Genomic DNA, 23,735 nt, shown 5'->3' on the forward strand with positions numbered 1-23,735 from the left:
CTGAATGAAATCGTACGCGCGCGCTATTAATAGCACCGGCTCTCTGACGTCACAATGGAAGCCGCATCTGACTCGCGACAGATGATGATTCTCTCAAAGAGCCTCGCGACCGGGAAGGACACAATATCCCCGCTTATTTACCCGTCTATACGCTTGCAAGTATATAGGAATTAACTTTTTTTGCGCACAAACGGGGACGTAGTGGCGGTTAGGAGATGGTTTTGCAGCATTTCCCCAGCTAGCGACGAGCGATTGTTCTTTCATAACATCAGCAAGCTGCAGTCACTGTATTCAGAATTCTTGACTTCTGACAACAATAAACACTCACATCACAAAGACACGGTACGTATGCTTGTGTCCAGCGTGTGATGGCTTTTGTTTGCAGGGTGGTGTCCTCGTGTAATTCATCATGCACCTTGTAGGACAGTTGATCAACTTCTTAAATAGAGACAACGATGTATTGTTTATATGCTAGGCTATAAGTCGATTATAATATAATTTTTGTTGGTTATGGAATTATTTCCCAAAATTACATTTCGTGGACAATGTGGAGAAATGTCAGTATTCTCCATACGGCTATGGTAAAAATGCACAACATAAATGCTTTGCAAGTTTACTACATTACTATTTGCATTTTCAGCAATGAAAATGTTTCATCTATAAACGATAAATAAATAAATGAAAAAATGTGCTTTGTGTGGTAGCATCTAAATTAACTTATTTTATTCACATTTATAATAATAAAATGTCAACTTGGGGTCATAATTTTTAAGGGTCAGATGAGATATGAATGACGCCTTATATGGACACCTGCATGCTTCCACGTTTCACTGTGTGCTCTAATGTTGTTGTATGTTTACATTCGGTTACACTTTATTTTAAGATGTAGTTACATTGTACTTACTCAAATAAGTACCGAGTACTATTAATTAACTACATGTAGGCTACTTACTATAGGGTTTGGTTTAGGGTTAGTTACTTGTATTTATGCATAATTTACTGTTATTACTATAGTAAGTACATGTAGTAAAGTGTAAATATGTCACCTTAAAATAAACTGTTACCTTACATTTTAATTTATATGACATACACACTGCAATATCTCTTGATTCTGCAGTTAGGGTTAGTAGGTTTTTGTATGACTGTTCTGCAAGTTCAAACTTGAATGCGATAGTCACTCCAGATTTATGTGCTTTAAATAAAAATCACGACTTTGTTTCTTACTACCCATTTACTTTTCCATTTCTACTCGATTCAACATGGCTTTCTTCATCTGTAATTGTAAGTGGTTGGAAAAATGCAGTAAACCTGGGTACCACTTTGGTTTTAATAAAATATTTAAGACAGCAATTTTAGTGGGTGGGATTTTTTTCCAAGAACTCAGAACTGATTCTTGCTAAAACCTCATTATTTGTTCAAAGTTAAATTGCAAAAAAAATGCCAATGACTCTGTCTTCGTACTGTATCCACCATAAAAGATGAGTGGATAACACTGTGGTAGTTATAGAGAGCACAGAGGTGCATGCATGGAAGTTTTGTCATCATGCTGAATGAATACACATGCCTTAATCCAATTTTTAATGCACAAGTTTACAGATTGCTGATCTATGCTGATTGACATCACTGTTAAGACATTTTTGAGGTATAGGAATTAAAGTCTCAGTGATGATTTTGCAGAGAATGCTTTTTTACACCTCACCTTTAACAAAAAATCCAGTGGAAGATGTATTGAAGGTGTGAAGGTGAAAATTAGAGGTGATGCTGCATCATGTATCAGCACTAATTGGAGTGATAAAAGGCCACATCAGTAATTTAATATTGTATTATGTAATCAGACGTGTTTTTCCCCTTGGAGTTAAGACATGAGAAATAATTGTATGCTTTCAATATTTAGTAATAATACCACATGGATTATCTTTACTGTTAATGTTATTATTTAATGATTATATTAGATGCACCTGCCAAAGACTTAACAGCCGATAATTACCAGAGCTGTCATTAAACACACCCTTATATTGTTAGCAAATATTTCGACTTTACATTTCAAATTTTTTAGTTTTTAATTAAAATGATCTTTATATTTGCAGTCATGCACACTGCATCTGTCAAGAAAGTCATATGGGTTGTGTTTTGTCCCACTCAGCAGGAATAAGTGGATATAATGTAGGGCAACTATTTTAGGAATGCGAAAACAAGAAGTCCTGTATTATATTGAGGTTTCATTGACCCACGGCAAGGTCAACGCTCTCTGCGGCTTCTGCTTTCTGAAATGAAATACCAGTATGAATGTGCGTCGTTATGAATTGTTGTACAATAATTCCTCTTGTCATAGGGTGCTAAAGTTAAGTATGGACTACGAAAGACCCAACGTAGAGACCATCAAGTGTGTTGTTGTAGGAGACAATGCCGTGGGGAAGACTCGCCTTATTTGTGCCCGGGCCTGCAACACTACCCTGACCCAGTACCAACTGCTGGCCACCCATGTACCCACCGTCTGGGCCATCGACCAGTACAGAGTCTGTCAAGAGGTAAATCTTGTCTCAATTAAAATTACCTTGCCATTATCATTGCATTACGTCAGGCCCATGGCTGGAGATAATGAGCGCATGATCCCCAGATTTGCTTCTGTCAGGATTCATTTAAATTTCAGCTGGCAGAAGGGAAACAGATTACAGAAAAAGATCAAATACGCCTGTGGTCTTCTTTGCTCCGGGGCAGGGGTGCTACTTTAAAAGCCGAATTAACGCTATGACTCCTTGTAGGTCTTAGAGCGTTCCAGAGATGTTGTGGATGACGTAAGTGTGTCCCTCCGGCTATGGGATACCTTTGGAGACCATCACAAAGACAGACGCTTCGCCTACGGGAGGTACAAATACATTCTGTTTGATTTGCACTTCCTGTGTAATAGTGAGGCTAGCTTTAAAGAATTGTTCACCCAAAAATGAAAAGCTAAGCTAAAGCTAAGCTAAGCTAAAATGAACAAAATGCACCATGAATCTCTCAGAATAATCAACATTCAAATATTCTATTTTAAAATATTTAAGTATATTCAAAGGTAATGCTTCTTGGTCTGTGCTGGTCCGTGTACATTTATTTGGTTTTTTAAATACTGAAAGCAAAAAAAAAAAAAAAGATTTCAACTTAATTTTTTAGGTTCATCTTGAGTATTCAACTTCCTTGTGTAGGGGGGCATGAAACGGCCCTTTCCACTGATTGGCAAACCAAATATCAACCCATGCCATTACCCTTTTCTGTGTAACGAATAATAGTCATCTGTTGCTATAGTTGTATGGATTTATAAAGCGTTTACTGTTATTTAATATTTATGAAATAACATATAATAATACAACATATACTAATAATTCTGTGGGACACGTAGGTTGCCGAATTTAATAGGTATAGTTCACCCAAAAATGAAAATTCTGTCATCATTTACTCACCCTAACTTTCGTTCATCTTCGGAACACAAATGAAGATACTTTTAATTAAATCTGAGAGATTTCTGTCCTTTCATTGACAGCTATGCAACTACCACTTAAAAAAGTTCAAGAGATCGTAAAACTAATCCATATGAATTGAGCGGTTTAGTCCAAATTTTCTGAAGAGACACAATCGCTTTATATGATGAACAGATTTAATTTAGTCTTTTAATCACATATAAACATTGATCAGCGAACATAAATAAAACCTCAACCGAGCCTGCTTGACGCACGAGAACAAACCTCATTGGTTCATGCTGAAGCTCAAACGTGCTGCGTAACACGAGAATGAACCTCATTGGTTCTCACATATCAAGCAAGCATGCATGAGCTTCCATTTACAACAACTGATGTGATGTGTGAGTTGAATGTTTATTTTTGAATAAAAGCCTAAATTCAATCTGTTCAGCATATAAAGCGATAGTGTGTCTTCAGAAAATGTTGGACTAATCTGCTCAGTTCATATGGATTAGTTTTAAAATTTAATTAAAAACATCTTCATTTGTGTTCCGAAGATGAACAAAAGTCTTACGGGTTTGGAACATCATGAGGGTGAGTAATTGATGACAGAATTAAAAGTTTTGGGTGAACGATACCTTTTGAATGCAACGTACACGTAACATTATTTGTCTGTCACTTACCATGTTATATATGTGCATTTCCAAATAAGATTTGAGAGCTTGATACTTAAGAATAAAAGTTTAGATTTCAGTTCTGACACCCTAGCTATTGCATTACTACTTTTGCAGGTGTTTTTTGTTGTTCACCATTCATTTTAATTGTATAGAAAATAGAGCAGTGTGAATATAGTGCTGAACATCTTCTTTTGTGTTCCTCAGAAGAAATGAAGAGTTCAGATGCAAAAGCCTCTAAGTGCCATCTGAAATTTTCTTCTAGAATGATCATTTTTATCAAGCTCGTATATTTAACCCTCAGAGAGTCTTCGTTTAGCAGTCACACTCAGTGCCTTCCCGGTCAGAAGTGACCGGACACCTAAAAATGAAACTTCCTCCATCCCAGTAAAAACCAATGCAATTTATTTTTGTTCTATAATATTTATTCTTTTTAATTTAGTATTTTGAGACAATTTGATTGAACTTATTAATATTTATGCATTAGTTATAGTCCATTTTTTGCCATTGAAAATAATGATTAATTTTTTTTTTTTCAATTTTTTCAATTTTTTTTTTTTTATACAGTATTTTCGGTTAAAATAGAGACTAGGCTTTCAGAAAAAAAAAAAGAAAAAAAAATCAATTTATTAAACATAAAATGAAATAAATCATGTTATTGCATGGGTTTACCACTAGATGCCTGTATAGCTCTAAATGGAGATGCTTGTGAATTCTAGTTGTTTTTGGACCAAATTACTTACTTTTAAGATGTGGATTGAATGTATTTTTTTAGAAATTCTCAAATAATACTTTTTGCCAAGGTTTATAACATTTTATTAATTATTATTTTAATAATTTTAATAATTATTATATTAATTATATATATATATTAATTATAATTATTAATTATGTCATGTTTTTCACTCTTGATGTTTTAGAGTTTCACCCCTTCATTGCTGAGCACTTTTTTTCTGCATCGTGGCCGATTTGTAGAGAATTTTTGTGTTTTTGTCAATTTCCCATTCATTTCCTATGGGGGTCATTTTTGACCGAAGACCACGAGTGTGACTATTTTTTTTATGACCACTTAGCATGCTCGGATCATGAACTCAAGAAAAGTCACCAAGTTTCGTAACATTCCGATGAAGCTGTGATTTTTAAAAATTCAAAACAGATTTTTTGTAATCTGAATTTATTGGTGTGTATGTGTATAAAAGTGTGTTTGTATGTGTGTGTGTGTGGGTGGGTGTGAATTTTTTGCGCTCTTGATATTGTAGAGTGTCACCCCTTTACTGCGGTGTACTTTTTTTTAGAATCGTGGCCGATTTGTAGATTGTACAGACAAAAATTCTGAGAATTTTTGTGTTTTTGTAAATTTCCCATTCATTTCCTATGGGTCGGTCATTTTTGACCGAAGACACTGAGTGTGACTATTTTTTTTACGACCACTTAGCATGCTCGGATCATGACCTCAATTTTTTTTTGTATTCACATACCTAATGCCATAAAAGTCACCAAGTATCATAACCTTCTGATGAAGCTGTGATTTTTAAAAATTCAAAACAGAAAATTATTCGGTCAGAAGTGACCGAAGACTCTCTGAGGGTTAAGTTCAATAATTTCACTTAAATGGCAATGCAAATTACCTGTTAATTGTAATTTAAGTGAAATGACTTAACTTAAATATGCAAGGTTTATAATAATGATCATTCTAGAAGAAAATTTCAGATGGCACTCAGAGGCTTTTGCATCTGAACTCTTCAAATATAGTCATATACTGTAGGTGTGAAAGAACATGAAAGAAAATGATGACAAAAGTTTCATTTTTGGGTGAACTAAATTTTTGTGCATTGTATTTATTTATTTATTTATTTATTATTGCAATCAGTGTGACTCAGATTAAACTAAATAAAATAAATATGAGGGTATGCATGAGAAAATGTCACAGTGCTCTATAGTTAATATCTCAACAAATTACCAGAGAAAAAATTGAATTGCTTCTTCAGTTCACAAATGCCGCCACTTTACTGAACAGAAAGACAGGAAGCATCTTGCCATCATATGCTTTCATCATTCGCTCTGACATCAGACACTGAGCTATTTGCAACTGAATGTGTGCCGAACATGACAGCTGAGCACTGTTATGTTAACTCATGGCCATTTTGTGTCAAGCACTTGTTTAATGAGGTGTTTCTTTGCATTCATCACACGCTCACTGCTTCTCATGCTTTCTTTTTATGGCATTTTCAGAACTGAATAAACATAGAATGTTCTCATTTTGGTATAGTGGTGGTAACATAATTAGCATCAATTATGTTATGTTCACAGATGTGTTTAGCATGCAGCATTCATTTTCTTATTATTGCTATTTCAATCAGGGTCTTTTTCTTTTTTTGTTTAACTGTTAATAAAACAAACACATTTAGGTAATATTACTGATATCTGGCCAGTTTCTACTGAAAGGTATTATGGTTGGTGTTATATTCATGGTAAACCTCACTTATTATTCAGCAAGTTTTTTTTAAACAAAATTACATTTTTAGTAAGAGATGGCAGAAACATCTTAACTAACGATATTACACTACCGGGTGTGTGTTAATCCACTGCCTAGTTCAATATTACTGTTCGTGACTGCAGAGGGAATCAAAGTCATTTCCTCTAAAGTTCGGTCCCTATGAAATCCCAGAATGCACTTTGAAAAAAGGGCATCATCTGATCGCTATATTTACTTTATGTTGCTGTAATATAATACCTGGAGCTCATGCCTTGTTATAAAGCGATGTTTTTGATATATATCATTTACATTTTATTGAGTGATCTTGTCATGTCAAATGTAATTTAGTCATCAGTGTCCCAGTGCTTAGTGGATTGTTAGCACCCAAATTCACGTTCATGATATACTGATTCAAACCAGCTAGAGAGGGGAATGAGACGCAGTCCAATAATCCGTTTCAGAGAAATTATATTCCTGGAGTGTTCAGTTCTTATGTCCTTTTGGAGTTGTTTAACAGATGGTGTTCAACAGGATGAGTATGACCCGATTCTTCCCTCTGACAGTCTGAAGAGAGACTTTAGAAATCCAAAGAAAGGTTGTCTGTATATTTACCCTACAAGAGAAAGAGTATGACATGATTTATTGCTAAACCCATCTCAATCCAGATACACTAGACTACTTCAATCAAACACACCTGACTTGTGGCTGGAGAGCATGCCTTGCTCCCTAACTTGCTCTCAGTCATGTTCAATGGAATTATATTTTTAGTCTTCCTTGCTTTATTGCGTCCTAAAATAACACCAAGACACTGAGGTCTGGAGTCATAAAGCTTGGCTCTGACTTAAAGAATGACCTCTAGATGTTCACTACTCAGGGCTTCAACGTGTTAGTGGTGCACTCTGTTGTCTTTAGCAGTAGCCCATCATTTAGGAACCAGATTCTAAAGTCCTACACCTCTTTTAGAATCCCCATGTCCTGTTTGTAACTACCAAATAGAAGCGTGAGAAATGTGTGTCCTGCTTTATGAGCACAGGATAATAGTAGGGGAGGGCAGCATGAATAAATGCTTATATCACAGTATCAATAATATTATATAATGGAAAAAAATGAATGCTGCATCATCTCATTTTGGAATTTTATGGACGCAGACTAAAAGATATGATTTATTCATGAAAAATGATAAATCTCACGTTATGTAACATTTCAAGGGATGGCTCAACCAAAAATGAAAATTCTGCCATCCTTTACTAAACCTCATGACATTGCAAATCTGTATGGCTTTCTTTCTTCTGTGGAGCAGAAGATATAGACAATCAAACAAACAAAACACTGATGCATTTCTACTTTCACAGAAGAAAGGTTTGGAACAATATGAGAGTGAGTAAATGTTAAAAACAAAAACAAATATTATAGAATAGATCGTTCTGATCCCAAAATCTGACTGGAAGAGACGCATTTTTCACCCTGCCGTCAAATATTCATATAAATTATACAACAACTCCACTTGAAGTGGCCTAACAAACGCTCCTGAATATCAAGTTCTTCCTCATCTTAGAAGAACACAATTGCAACATATCAATTATTTAAACATTTTCACTCTCACACAGTATATACTTACATATCTCTTGCTGAGTGACTGGTTTGTTTTGTGATAAACGAAAAGAAACAACTCAGTGAAAGAGAAGTCATAAATCTGGGTGATTAGCTGACATTGTTGACAGTGGAAAAATACAACCTTTACCGCAATCAGTCTACATGAGTTTACCTAAAGGAGACAAAGACCCTTTTGCATGGATGTAGCAATTTTACAAATGACTCCTTCTGTTAGTGTGTTTCGTTTTATTGCTAATTAAGATGATTTTACTTCCTGGATTGATGTATGGTTAATAAGGATAATCGCTGCTTATAGGCTGATTTACTCTCATTTATTCAGGTTGAGGGAGTTATTGTTGAGTGAGGGCAAACTGCATCCATGCTGGCCCTCCCAAGACATTATGAAGTCCAAATAAGTGCTACATGTTTTACCAGAAGTGCATTGATTTTGGCTTAACATCAAAACAGGCTTGTCTCTAGAGCACTAGGGTGATCTGCCAAGAGCCCCATTTCGACCCGAGATGTCAGCAAACAATTACTGCAGGCAGGATAGTCTTTAGCCTAGCAATTATTGGGACCATGCTGTGCCATATCAAAGTGTTCAGATATCTTCAACCTCACGTCTTAAAAGCTGCTTGATATCAGACTCTGGGCTTTATCTGTATCTTTGGACTTGTCATTAAAGATTGTGGAAGTAATGTTGTTCTCCTTCAGACAGATTTCCCTGAACTGTCATTGACTACAAAGGCAAATTATTATGTAGCATTGTTCTGTGCCTCTTTTTGTTTGTAGGGCTCCTATGATCTTTATGCAAGCCTGTGAAACATAAGAGAGACACTGTAAGTCGTCAAGCCTGCTAGCATCTCCATAATTCTCTGCATTGCCAAGTATGTGGTGTGGTAGCTGAGACCTTTGCTTGCCCAGTCAGCAAGAAATGCACGATTCCTTTTGTGGACGATGGCAAACGGGTGATTATACATTATTCACCTACTTGTGTGGTGACGGGTGTTGCTCCCCTCCCCAGGATAGACTTTGTACTAATCTTGCTTCAGGAAGGTATGCCAGCAGTGCGCCAGAATGTCTGCATGTCATCCTCTTTGTGCTTTTGTTTTGTCTGTTTTGTTGACCATGTTTGTTCTAGTCCTCACAGATGCAGCCAAAAAAGCATTGCCAAAGGAGTTTGTAGTCTTGGGCATCCGGTGTGTCTAAACTAAAGGCAATCTTTTTGCGTGCTGTCAACGAGTCAATGTCAGGCTGGCATTAATATTGCAGGTTTTGCATGTCCACCAAACACTGAAGGACTGTGATGTTTCTACGGATACCGCTTGGCACCTGTCACATAAGACACTCTTGGCTTAAAATCCTGTTAGCATGCGTGTTACGTGGTGTCTTGTCCTGTGTTGTTGCACAGACAAGTTTTCATTGGAAAATTACCTGATTTCCTTTTTACCTTTCACTTTCGAAGGTCTGACGTAGTGGTTCTCTGCTTTTCCATCGCCAATCCCAACTCTCTACATCATGTTAAAACCATGTGGTACCTCGAGATCAAGCACTTCTGTCCACGCACACCAGTCATCTTGGTCGGTTGCCAGCTGGACTTGCGCTATGCTGACCTGGAGGCAGTCAATCGAGCTAGGCGACCATTATCAAGGTACTGGTAACTAAAGCCCTTGTCCCTATTCCTTTGCAATTCCTATGAAAACTCCCGAAGTTGCATACGCTTTAACCAGTTGCCCTGTCATATTAATGCGAGAACTGACTGTATTTATTTGTCTCTCACAGGCCTATTAAACCTGGAGATATTTTGCCTCCAGAGAGTGGAAGGGAGGTAGCCAAAGAGCTTGGCATCCCATACTACGAGACAAGTGTTTTCGACCAGTTTGGTATCAAGGATATCTTTGATAATGCAATTCGAGCAGCCCTCATCTCCAGACGCCACCTACAGTTCTGGAAGTCCCATCTGAGGAAGGTCCAGAAGCCACTGCTGCAGGCACCATTTTTGCCACCCAAAGCACCTCCACCACTCATTAAGATCCCAGAGTGCCCAGCCAAAAACCGGGATGGCCCGAGGCAACTTCTTGAAAGCCCCCTGTGCGCTGATGTTATGTTCATCATTCAGGAACACGTCCACTTGTTTGCCCACAGGATCTACCTGTCTACCTCATCGTCCAAATTCTTCGACCTCTTTCAAATGGATTTCTCGGATGAGTCCCAGTGCTTGGTGGTAACAGAGCGTCACAGGCGGGATCAACTGATGCGCACACTAAGCCTGGACACAGAAGAGGACGTCACTGTTCTCCCCAACCTTTCGCCTTGCTCGCTCCGGGCATCCAAGAGTGATGGTACCCTCAAGGTGATGAGTTTAAGTGGGATGCACCGGCGCACCAGGCTGTCCCTGGCCTCTTGGAGCAAGGCTTTCTACAGCATCCACAAGGAGAACGTGATCAACCCAGTCACGGGTACGCCGGCTCTTATGACTGTTGTGAAGATGGATCATTCCATCCACAATGGACCATTCAGTGCCGTCCTACGCTTCCTCTACACTGGTGAGCTGGATGAAAAGGAGAAGGACCTGATGAAGATCGCCCAGATTGCAGAGATCCTAGAAGTGTTTGATCTCAGGATGATGGTGGAGAATATCATGAACAATGAGGGCTTCATGAATCAAGAGATCACAAAAGCATTCCATGTGAGAAAGGCAAACCGAATCAAAGAGTGTCTCGCCAAGAATAATTTCACAGGTATTAAGGAACCCAGATGTGTTTAATTTATCTTACATTGATTGAGAAAGTAGCGTCTCACTTGAAAATGATTATTTCAACATCTGCTACATCTGCTACAACATCTGCAAGCCTCCTGAAATGTATTGTTGAGGAAATTACTTTTTAATAGAATACCAAGCCACAAGCTTTTCATAATTGAAAGTATTTCAACTACAGGTATGTACTATGTAGCTCAAACAGTGCTAGCAACTTCAAGGTCATGGGTTTGATTCCCAGTGAATGCATGGACTGAATGTTATACCTTGTTGCTTTAAAAAATGGATAAATGTACATGTAACTACAGTCAAGTCATAAGAAAGCTGCTAATTACATTCAAGCTATGAGCGATGTTGCAGTTTGTCATGCTATACAGCTGCTTATTGGATAAGTATTTCATTAAAAGCAGCATGTTTAATAAAAAATATAGATATTAATAGCGTCACTACATTCAGTTATTTAATTTCCAACACTGTTGTTGATGTGATAAAGCATTAGTTTTAGTGGTATAAAATGGGATAGCAAAGATGCTATAAAAGATTACTTTGTAAAGAGCAGTTACTCATGGTGTGTTGGACTGTCTTTGCAGATGTGGTGTTCAGTTTGGATGATGGCACAATTAACGCCCACAAACCACTGCTGATCTCAAGCTGTGACTGGATGGCTGCCTTATTTGGGGGCTCTTTCATGGAGAGTGCAAATGACGAGGTGAGTGTGAAAACAATGTTTAATGAGCTCCAGTTAGGGCACTGACAAGTTTACAGAACATCTTTACTTTATCCTTAAGCAGTAATGAGTCTGCCAGTTCATAAACAGATGGTACAAGGTCACACCGCTCAGACATTTACATGTGAATATATACTCAAATAGATGCGCACTGACACATTTTACAGACATTGGCTTGTCAACAAATTGCATCGAATTCTTGAATAACTAAAATAGTCTGGTGTCTCTAAGTGACGTTTTGAAAATCTATTTTTGCGGTGATGAATGATCTGTCAGGTCTTATGAGCTTTGGAGTGAATGATGTTTGTCTTACAAGACATTTATAATATAGCAGGGTTATTACATTTTGAAAAATGTCATTCATTTGCATTTTGTTTTGCATTGATTTTCAATTTAAGTTTATCTGTAGTAATTGTTCATTCTCTTTTTATTTTTTTTATTTGGAAAACAACTGTTTTCCTTTTATCTGGAACTCAATTTCTCTATATTGAGTTCTTGTCTATATTTTAGTGCACATTTAAAGTGTTACTTTAGATTTTACCTATAGTGTTTATTGAGTTACTTCAGATTACATATATTTGTCTTTGTATTTTATTAATGATAATAACCTTATAGTATAGATAGCATCATAATTAATAATTCATTATAATTGCCTAGCCATTGACATGCATAATTCATAATTAATGAGCTGAGATGCACCATCGATACAGGTAAGCTACTTCCTTCTGTTTGAAGCAAACATTATGCTTTTTGCTGATTCCACGGATGCCACATGCACACTTAATCCTGCTTCCACTGTCCAAATAGACGCTTTCATCTGTGGCTCTGTTCAGTAATTTCCTCCTTAATTGGTGGAATAAAGCCAAGGTGGAATAAAACCGAGTTTCCTCCCTGAGGAGGAAAAGCAGACGTCATTCAGAGACAGTGATCTGTTTTCTTCTATGGATCATTTTTGCACATGGGACTTAATGCATGATGGCCAGTCATTTTTATTTGCCTTAGTGCTCTGACATTTCATGCCAGTGTAACAATTGGGACAGCTATATTTTAGGCAGCGTCCTACTTTCAGACATAAGTCTATCTATAGTGCTTGCTCAAATCCGAGAGAGCATGCCTCTTTTTCTTGCGCTCTCTTTTGGAGTGGTTGACTACCCCAGCGAAACACAGACTGTGCTTGCCCTTGAAGAGTATTATGTAATGGGTTACGTAGCAGCATCTATCTGCATGTTCTGCTCAAATGTGCTTAGTAATGCTAGGCTGCTGGTGAGCCGACCATCCGTTTCATAGAGATTAAAGACTGAAAAGTCCCGTTTCCAATCAGCTGACCAGAGACTGCTAAACACACATTGTTTCTGTTCTGAAATATATATATTTTTTATCTTTTTAATTGTTGGTGCTCTTGAGCAATTTTTCTTCAATGGTCGAATTCAAATCTCTTGTGTGAGTATTACATTTCTTTTGTAATCACCCATAAATCCTGTGAAAGTCCACATGAAATCAAAATTGGCCCTATTTACATTTAACTGGTCTCAAAAATATTCAGCATGATTATTAATCCCCAAAAAAACGACAATAACTTACTGAAATAAACTCAGCAACACACTATATTACAAAATAAATAAATACATAAATAATATCAAGAATACTACTAATAATAGTTATATAAATAATATATATATAAATATATTTATAATTATATATTTTTATTATATATTAAAATAAATAAATATATATATAAAATAATACATATTATTATTATTATTATATTTACCAATGTATAGTAGTATATAAAAATATTTATATTAATATATTTAATATATAAAATAATACATATTATTATATTGACCAAGGAACCTAAAAAATGTGCTTCATCTGGTAACAACTTCATGTAAATTTGATTGAGGTCAAAATTTTATGTCGTCTGAATAAATCAACCTCACAAATTAGGTTAGATCGAGCAGAAAACAATATTGTAGGTAACAACTGCAGGTTTTTTGTGCAACTTATAACTTGCTCCGCGTTTTAACTGACTTTCCTCTTTGGTAGATGTCACAAGTCCTTTTATTTTTCAACCTCTCCAAACACTTCTCATATAAAGATGCCCACGAAGTCTCGTTCTACATTTTTTCCACCAATTTCCTATTTCACTCATGTCATATTTCAGAAGTAAATGGGATGTAAATGCTATTTCACGCTGACTTAGTGGCACCAAATGGAATTTTTTTTTATTTTTATAATGACGTACGTTCATATGTGTTGCCAGGTCTCATTCCCCAACACCAGCAGGGTATGTATGCAGGCAGTGCTCGAGTATCTCTACACCAGTCAGCTGTCGCCCATGGCAGACCTGGACCCAATGGAGCTAATCGCCCTGGCCAACAGACTGTGCCTTCCACGGCTCATCGCCCTGACAGGTGAGCTTTCTACCAACGCCCTGCCACACGCTCCAAATGACACATAAGACACCACACGCATTCCTCAAGCACAGAACCATTTGACCACCTCAGATCCAAAGCAAACAGGCCTTTGAGCCCTTTCGGTCTGTGTTGCTTAGCAACGAGTGATGTCAAGGTGCCAAATAAAAGAGAATGTCTCCGCAGAGCTTTGTGTGGCACACACTACAATCTGTCTGGCAGACGTTATCTAATGACGTGGTGGTGACAGGCTGAAATGTATCTGTGACTCCAGATGCAGCTATTTACCTCAGGTTTTGCGTAGCCTGCGCCGCCCCGGAGAAAACACATTTTCTTTTTTTGTGCGCTGTCAGATTATTTACAGTCTGCAAGAGTAGCAAAGCATCATATGAAATATTATTCTGTGTGAATAACGCTGCTTTGCTTAAACTTGACAGTGGGGAAAAGCTCATCTGAATATACCTTCTGTTTAACAGATATTTTCTCCCCTCAGAGCAATACGCCGTGAGCGAGTTGTTAAAAGCATCTAAAGATGGACAGGATATCGATGGAGAGGTACTCACCTATCTGGAGCTTGCTCAGGTAAATCCATCCTTCGTTATTAAAATGGATAAATAATAGTAGAGAAAAGTGTCGGCTAAATGTATAAATGTAAATATTAGTACTGTGGATCATTTCAAAAACACTAATTAATCACATAGGATAGTTGTAGTGAGTCACGATTAATCGGCTGCTAATATTAAAACTTGTAATTGTAAATTCAGTTCTATAATCGAAATGATTCAACCCCCATTGCAAATCAGGCTTACTGGCAAAATTTACAGACAAATCAAACAAAAGTAATTGAAATAGCTCAACACAACAAATGTTTCAAGTGATTTCCCCAAATTCAACTGTAAATGCAACTTTTAATGACTTTTGCAGTCTTCAAAATATTCAACCCCTGAATAGAATCCCTCACATCATCACAAATCTGCAAAACAGGTGTTATCTCATACACACCTGATGTAACTAATCAAGGGCTTCATTAGTTGCACCAGGTGTGCTTGTGTAAGAACACATAAAATATCTGAACTATCTAGGTTTGTCACATTTGACTGCATGTTAGAAATATGGTTAAGTCAAAAGAATCATCTAAAAAGTTAAGAGAAGGTAACATTGCCGTCAACAGCTGCAACCAGATTTCATGAGAAGGCAGGAAATAACCCTTGAGTGACTGCAAAAGTCCTGCAGCAAGACTTGGTTGCAACAGACACTGATGTTTCAGCTTGCACAATAAGGCGCGTACTAAATGCATGCCAAAACTCCAAGACGTACTCCACTACTGACCCAAAAGCACAAGAAAAGTTGCCTCCAATTTGCTCAAAATAATATAAATACGCCACAGAGATTTTGGAATTCTGTTCCGTGGAGCGATGACACAAAACTGGGACTTTTCGGCCCTATGGATCAGCGGTATGTCTGGAGGAAGAAAAATGAAGCATATGCTGAAAAGAACACTCCCTACAGTTAAGCATGGTGGTGCTCTGTGATGCTCTGGGGCTGCTTTACATCCTCTGGCACTGGAAACCTGCAGCGTGTGGAAGGCAAGATGGATTCATTGAAGTATCGGGAAATCCTAGGAGAAAACGTCATGCTGTCAGTGAAGAGGCTGAAGCTTGGGCGTCATTGGACCTTCCAACAGGACAATGATCCCAAGCATACCTCAAATTCCACCGAGGCTTGGTTGTAGAAGAAGTCCTGGAAAATTCTACATAAACCCTATAGAAAATCTCTGGTGGGATTTGAAGAAGGCGGTTGCAGCACGCAAACCCAAGAATATTACTGAACTGGAGGCCATTGCTCATGAGGAATGGGCTAAGATTCCTCAGAAACGCTGCCAGAAGCTGGTGTCTGGATATACATCTCGTTTGCATTAGGTCAGAACAGCAAAAGGGTGTTCTACTATGTACTAAAAGGCTTGCCATGAAGGAGTTGAATCATTTTGAGACTGCAGAAGTCATTAAAAAATGCATTTTCAGTTGAACTTGCGGAAACCACTTTTCCGCAAACCAATTTTCTCTCAAAATCTCTCACATTCAACATTTCATATTAATCAGAGATGTATCTCAAGATCAATGTGTTATTTTCCCCAGCCCTAGTAAATATATACTAAATGAATAAAAAACTTTCTTTTTTTTTAAAGCATACACATAAAGACATTTACTGTAAACAACTGGCAACATTAGTAGAAAATAGAGTATTGCTTTAATATTTTTACTGTAATTTAACAGCTTTCAGAAACATGTTTTATGTAAACACTCTTTGTCTCTACAATAAAATCAGCTGTCATTTTTCAGGTGCAAATTACAGAAGTAAATATATCTGTAAATATCTGGTATTCTGTATAACTGTAACTACTATATGTAATTTATCTGATACTTTTATCCAAAGCTACAATAAACGTATTGCAGTTATAATTGCCTTGGCTTGGAGCAACCCTGAGGTTGCTATATAAGCCCGTGCACTGTTGGCACCATTTAATTTTCTTTTTAGCCTACCTTAAATTGTGCAATAACCTTCAAAGATTTGACAGTAGCAGCAAGAACTCATAGTAAAATACAAAATATAATTTTAGAATACAAGATGACACCCTGTGTTTACAGTGATCATACTGTATTCCAATATTTAGACTAAATAACAGTGTGACTGTTTATCACACAAACAATGTTAACGTCTTGTTTTTTTATTCTCTTTGTTTTGATGACAGTTCCATAATGCTAATCAACTCGCTGCCTGGTGTTTACACTACATCTGCACCCATTACAACAGGATATGTGCCAATTACCGCAAAGAGATAAAGTCGAAATTGCTGGGTAAAAACATTTCCTGAACTATTATGAGACAGATGCAAACATCATCATTGGACCTGCATGATTTAAAGCACCTGTAATTACATTTAACTTTGCTTTATTACATAGAAGTAGCTATGATGAGTCTTTAAGAGTGTCCTCTTAAAGTGATAGTTCACCCAAAAATGAAAATTATGTTTCAAATCCATATGCTGTTAGTTTTTATTCCTATGGAACACAAAAGGAGATTGTTTGAAAAATGCTTACGTTGCTCTTTTTCACTACAGTTCATAGAGACAGTGAAGTTGTTCTTCTACCTTTTGTGCATTACAGACAGCATACAACTTAAATAGGACCTTTTATGCTTTTTTTTGCTCTTTCGTATAAAGTTGCTGTTTGAGCATGAAAAATTCACTTGCGTTAGTAGTGTGTTGAAACTTGCAGCTACTAGACATTTTCCAAACACGCTCAAAGCGGTTGACCAATAACAACACACACTGTAAACAGAGCGTTACAGACAGAAATTTTTCCAAAATATTAGAATATTTTCCAAATATTAGTGTGTTTTTTTTACAATTAAACATGAAAACCTATTCTAGCAGACCCTAAAACCAAAATCAAGACTTTGTAAAAGGGCATAATAGGTCCCTTTGAAGTAAATAAGCAACAAATTTAATAATTAAAAATTTTAGGTGAACTGTTCCTTTAAGAGGATACATTTCTGCTTCCTAAGCTTTGTTGTATATTATTCACCCTTGACATCTTTCTGGGTTTGTGTTGTAATGTGAGCAGAAAACCAGGAATATCTTGAGAAGCACCGCTGGCCTCCGGTCTGGTATCTGAAGGAGGAAGATCACTATCAGCGGGTGAAGAAGGAGAGAGAGAAAGAGGATGTGGTTTTGAATAAACATCACTCGAGGCGACGCTGGTGTTTCTGGAGCACGTCCCCTGCTGTTGCTTGAGTCTGTACCATTCTAAAGCTCGTTTTATTTTCAAAGCTCTTATGTTCCTTCTTTTCCTATTTTGCTAAGATGAAACAGGCCACTCTAAACGAGCAATCGGTTTGAAGCACAATCTCAATGTCCAATCAATGCTGGCCAACAAATCTGTGAAGGTGATGTAAGCCTATTCCTTATGGTGTAATATTCGTTTTAATAATCGTGCTGTTGTGTCGGACATGTTTGTGTCACAGCGGTGATCTGACTGTGTTACACACATAAGAATCTTTAAACACTAAGAGGATTAAGGAATCTGTTTTATCTTGTATTTCCTTTTTTCACTTAGGTGCTATATACTGTATATTTGCATTAACACTGTTAAATGAAGTCATCTAAGTGGAAAATGCTCATTATGCCACAAATTCTGAGCACATACATTGATTTACAAAATTAGCATTGTGCAATTCTGTGCAAATTTTGGGTAATGTGGGAGGCCTGTGATTTGGATTATGACCAAAAACTTTGAGCACTTGATATTTGGGCTTGCTGTAGATTGTAATATAATGGATGTAGTTTGATCATTGTGATTGTAAGAGCTTACAGAATTCAGCCGTATGTAAATAGCAGGGACAGGAATGAATAGCTGGGTTATTCCTATTATGCAATACATTTTGAACTCCTTTTTCAAAAACAAAAAAATGGATGCATTTCTGGAAAAGAATATCCTGGTCTTTTTTGAAATATGTTCTGGTAAAACTCAGGCACTTAAAATGATTAATTATAACTTGGTTATTTACAAAATGTCAAGAAACAGGAAAGATAGGATGATATGGAGCCCCAAAAAGGTCATGGTGACAAAAATATGAGATAGGCGATGCAAAACTATTTCCAACCTATCAGGATTTTAATGTTAGTTATCGTTTAGTGAGATAGTGGCAGTTAGTTTTGAACGTCAGACTGATCTCATGAAATGGCGTATGTATGACACGCCAATTCGTATTTCCATTTTTGGCGTGCTATCAACACGCATAATCGCTTTTCAGCGTGTTTATCAACGCCGTTGACTTAACGTTACATTACTCTCTATATAAATATAGATGACTTACCCCAACCCCGTCCCTAAACCTACCCGTCACTGGGGTTAATACCATTTATGAGTCTTCCCCTACCATCCTAGTAAAAAAATATCGCTCCCCAGATGTAGATATACATTTTGCTTCGTTTCGCTCGGACATTTAACGGCGTAGACATACACGCGGAATCACTCGGACATTTAACGGCGTAGACATACACGCGGAAGATGACGGCGTGGACATACACGCGGATAGCTCAAAATGCATATAGATAACACGCCACTTGACTGGAAAGTGGCGTGTATGTTTACGCAAAGTCATGATGTCATGTTGGTCTTTTTGTCATTTGACAGGCTTTAAGTACACATGACACACGCATAGAATGTTAGCTTAGAACTTTATTGCCTCCGAATGATGTTTTAGAATATTACAAATTCCGGCGAGGAAAAGAAAGTGATGTCTCTTCTCAGAACAAACATAAAACAAACACAACAGAACTATATAAAGGCTTTTCATATGAGTATGTTTAACCTAAAGGATTTAGCTTTAATTTGATACGGTACTCCACATAGGAAGAACAGACATGCCAAACAGTTACAGATTGATATTGTCTTTGTCTGGAGCAATGTTTATATAGGGTAAGGTGAAAATAAGTGGGACAGTCTGAAATCTGCCTCAATGGCTCTAAATTAGCGCGCGTTGCAGTTCCATTTTTTACCATCGATTTATATTGGAAAATTGTGGGGGCGCTGTAGAGCTGGGAAGGGCTCCGAGACCGGCTGCCCTGCTTAGTATCATGATACATGCTAGCTGAAGCCATGCCCTAAATTTGATCATATCCAGCTCACTTTATGACTTAAAAGAGTTTAGAATTTTCTTTTGTTGCAGAATGCTGAATACATTTACAATTTATTGTTGATTCAGTTTATATAGAGGTCATATAAACTGACATATCGATGATGTCAACATGAAACGGAATTTACAAAAAATGAATGGCCTGTTTTCACCAAGAACGATAACTATGAAGATAACGATAACTATGTTTGCGTCCACACCAACACACAAAAACTGTTTATTATAAGCGCATGCTGCAGTTTTGTCGTCTGCTGCTATAAATGCTCGAGCTCTTTAAAGCAAGATGGATTCTGATTGGCTGTGAATGTTTTTATCATTCATCAGCCGGACAAAATCGTTGTGAAAGTAATTTTCTGTGACGTTATCCTTATAGTTGTGGTGTGGACTGCTATTCTTTTATATTTAGAACAAATTTTTTAACTAAATCTTTGTTATAGTTATCGTCCATGGTGTGAACGGGCCTTAATAATTTCAAATTAAAACAACATTCCCAATGAACATTATGATTAAAAAAAAGAATAAGCAACTGAATTTTTTTTTTTTTGATTTGAGAATTTAGTACATGAAATTACGTAAAGTTTTAATTGAGATTTTTATTGTGATTAAAGAAAACGAATTAATTGGGTTTATTTTAATGGTGAGTTTAATATTTGATCCAATATTAAATATGATGGCGACTTCATATATACTGCATAATATGAATGACCCAGCTCTGTCCAGTTGGAAAAGGTTTTACAGGAGCTAGGCCTACAGTCTACCAGTTAAGGCCCTTTCACACCAAGAACAATAACTATAACAGTAACTATATTAGCATTCATAAGCATGCTGCAGTTATGTCGTCGACCGTTTTAAATGCTCGAGATCTTTAGGGGCGGTTCAGACAGAACGCGTTTTTTTCATTGTACTGCGCTAAACACACGCTAGACAGACGTCTTTAACCATTGCGTTCGCGTCTCGCGTCTTTTGCAGCGTGAAGGCAGGATGGATTCTGATTGGCTGTCAATTTTATCGTTCATCAGCTGGAAAAAATATTTGTGAAAGTGACCGTTTCTCATGGTTCTGGTGTGGACTCTGCTATTCTTTTACATTTACAAGGATTTACAAACTATATCTTCATGTTTATCGTTATAGTCATCGTCCTTGGTGCGAACGGGCCTTTACACTTTATTTTTCTAGTCTCTTCCATGTGTTGTAGCATAATGCTAATCTTTACTGACAAACTACACATTCACTTATAATTAGAAGGGCTTAGAAACACGCTTAGTTCAGGGCAAACCATATCTAACAAAAATAAATAGGCCTAATGTAACCACTACTCGCATATAGTACATATAATACATGAATTCCACCATTGTTGTGCTAGAAGTTACATATGTACTGTAGTGGATTGTAACTTTATTTACACATCAAAGATTGTCATAGTTGTGAAAGCAAAAACGATTTGCTGTGTCCTATAATGAATAATTATTAATGTAGATGTTTCATGGGAGGATAATACAGGCTGTTTTCACAGGTAAAGAATGTACTGCGGCTTTATGTGTTAGTATTTATTACACTTGCAAAGACAATGACAGTTTTTGCTCGACAAAACACCCGGTCGGTGCCGATGTATCCTAAACGAAACCAGACGAACGATGTAACTGCCTAATAAAGGAGGAATGTTCATACTTGAAGAAAAATAATAAAGTTTAGTCATTATATTGTAGAAATTATTTAGTTTACCAAAGCAATATATAGATGATCACATGCATAAGATACCATGATTGTTTTTTGTCGTTATTGTTGTTGTTTTTTTGTTTGTTTTTTTTCAGTGGTATTGGCGAAATTGTTAACTATTGGTAGCTGCTGAAAACCAAATGGCTGGTTCATTTGGTTCTTGCTGTCTAAATGCCTTTGATCTTGCTGGTCATTATCTTTAAAGTTGGTTGTTTGTTTATTTATGTATTTCATTAATTTATTTTTTAAAAATGGAATATTGTTGAATAAATTATTGATTTTACTTGGTATCAAGTAATTGTTTTTTCTTATTCTATCAAATGTTTCTAATTATTTTACGTGTTACTATTAACCAATTAATATGGTCATAAAACCGCATTATTTTTTATTATACAGTTTTATAAGTCTTAATAAATTAATACATGGTCCATGACCATGAAAAAAGCAACAAAACATCTGCAAAATAAAATCTACATACAATAAGTATGTAGGTATTTGCACAGGTATTTTAACATCTAAATAAAATAATATGTAAAAGTAATATTACATAAAGCCCTAGAGTTGCTTCACAAAAAAAGTGACATCCTGTATAATGTGGCTCTTTGATCCCGACCTAATCCTTCTCTGACACACAGGGCGAGTTCTGGCGAGAGGGGAAAAATCTGATTATATAACTTGACTTGTAGGGAAACGGCGTGCGTGAGGCTTCCTGTGTCAGTTTAGGATTCGGCTAATGCTGCTGACTGTCATTGACTTCAGTTAAACTGCCAACAGAGCTGTAATCGCATGCTGCTGCGAGACGTTTCCTCTGAGGGGTTGAGCTCAGGTCTCAAGAGCGGGTTACAGGTGGAGTGTGTGACAAGTCAGGACATGCTTCTGGAAGAGTTAAAACACTTGGCGAAGTAAACACATTAAAAATGTTGACTGGGAAACTGTACAAGTACTGTGTGTTCCAATAACAAAATAAATATATAAATAAATGCTGGGGGAGGGGGGGAGGAGACCCAAAATATTATGGACGATTATTTACTCCCTTATATTTTCATAATTTGGCTGGGTAGCAAAGAACAGATTTAGTCTAGAAATTTAAATATTTGTTTAAATTGTCTTAAAGCAAAATGTGGAAATTTTCCCACAGTCCTCACCATGAACTTTGATGTTACAAAAACGTTTCAAAATGAACTACGTGCAGTGTTGGGGAAAGTTACTTTTAATGCGTTACAATGTTGTCTTTTACAAAAAAAACTAACTAATTGTGTTACTTTGTAATGTTTCATGGAAAGGAATGTGTTGTTACATTTGCGTTACTTTTTCTCACCTGGGAGCCGTTCTTCATACGTGGATTACTCCGTTATCTGGATTTTACTGTTGACAATTTGACATGATCCAGGATTTTTAGGTTCTTCGAAGCTCATCCCGGAGTTGCTGTTGTAGCAACTTGTCCGTAAGCTCAAACCTGCCCGCACGGGAGCAGGCTTATTTCATGTAAACAGGATTAGATGGCATCTTTTTAAAGGAACACGCCGACTTTTGGGGACTTTAGCTTATTCACCGTATCCCCCAGAGTTAGATAAGTCCATACATACCCTTTTCATCTCCGTGCGTGCCGTAACTCTGTCTGACGCACCCACCGCTAGCCTAGCTTAGCACAAAGACTGGAGGTAAATGGCTCCAGCTAGCATACTGCTCCCAATAAGTAATATAGTTCCCAGTACAGAAGATGGCTGTGTCTCATGTGACCTTGTTATTTCTACACGCTGTAACTATACAAATCACAACATTTAAATATGAAAATGTTGGCGTAATTTTGTTACTTATTGGGAGCAGTATGCTAGCTGGAGCCGTTTACCTCCAGTCTTTATGCTAAGCTAGGCTAGCGGTGGGTGCATCAGACAGAGTTACGGCACGCTCGGAGATGAAAAGGGTATGGACTCATCTAACTCTGGGGGATACGGTGAATAAGCTAAAGTCCCAAAAAGTCTGCGTGTTCCTTTAAGCGGAGGTGATAAAGTCTGTTCCAGCCACTGCTACTTACATCTACATTTACATTTATTTATTTAGCTGACGCTTTTATCCAAAGCGACTTACAATTGCTATATATGTCAGAGGTCGCACGCTTCTGGAGCAACTAGGGGTTAAGTGTCTTGCTCAGGGACACATTGGTGTCTCACAGTGGATTCGAACCCGGGTCTCTCACACCAAAGGCATGTGTCTTATCCATTGTGCCACACCACCCCCTTTTA

The 23,735-nt window shown here is 37.1% G+C and overlaps 1 protein-coding gene across 3 annotated transcripts; it reads left to right on the forward strand.

Annotated features, from left to right (window-relative positions):
* The first annotated feature begins 74 nt into the window (after positions 1-74).
* Positions 75-19,904, forward strand: rhobtb1 (Rho related BTB domain containing 1). 3 transcript variants are annotated; one of them, XM_084433645.1, is made up of 10 exons: positions 75-342; positions 2,333-2,528; positions 2,763-2,866; positions 9,646-9,831; positions 9,963-10,921; positions 11,529-11,647; positions 13,929-14,079; positions 14,573-14,661; positions 16,829-16,934; positions 17,703-19,904. In XM_084433645.1, exons 2-10 carry the CDS (start codon positions 2,349-2,351, stop codon positions 17,870-17,872), a joined length of 2,064 nt encoding a protein of 687 aa, XP_084289771.1. In that variant the 5' UTR covers positions 75-342; positions 2,333-2,348; the 3' UTR covers positions 17,873-19,904. The 3 variants fall into 3 exon arrangements, with proteins under 3 accessions (XP_084289771.1, XP_084289773.1, XP_084289772.1); XM_084433647.1 differs by lacking the exons at positions 75-342; positions 2,333-2,528; positions 2,763-2,866 and adding an exon at positions 8,973-9,019; XM_084433646.1 differs by lacking the exons at positions 75-342; positions 2,333-2,528; positions 2,763-2,866 and adding an exon at positions 9,068-9,148.
* The last annotated feature ends 3,831 nt before the right edge of the window (positions 19,905-23,735 follow it).

The sequence above is a fragment of the Rutilus rutilus genome (assembly GCF_951802725.1).
Source record: "Rutilus rutilus genome assembly, chromosome: 16".
Lineage (NCBI taxonomy): Eukaryota > Metazoa > Chordata > Actinopteri > Cypriniformes > Leuciscidae > Rutilus > Rutilus rutilus.

Coding starts and splice junctions, on each gene's coding strand:
- rhobtb1 (XM_084433645.1), top strand. CDS start 2,349: ATGGACTACGAAAGACCCAACGTAGAGACCATCAAGTGTGTTGTTGTA. Junction 2,867..9,645: donor AGACGCTTCGCCTACGGGAG/GTACAAATACAT, acceptor TCACTTTCGAAG/GTCTGACGTAGTGGTTCTCT. Junction 16,935..17,702: donor GATAAAGTCGAAATTGCTGG/GTAAAAACATTT, acceptor TAATGTGAGCAG/AAAACCAGGAATATCTTGAG.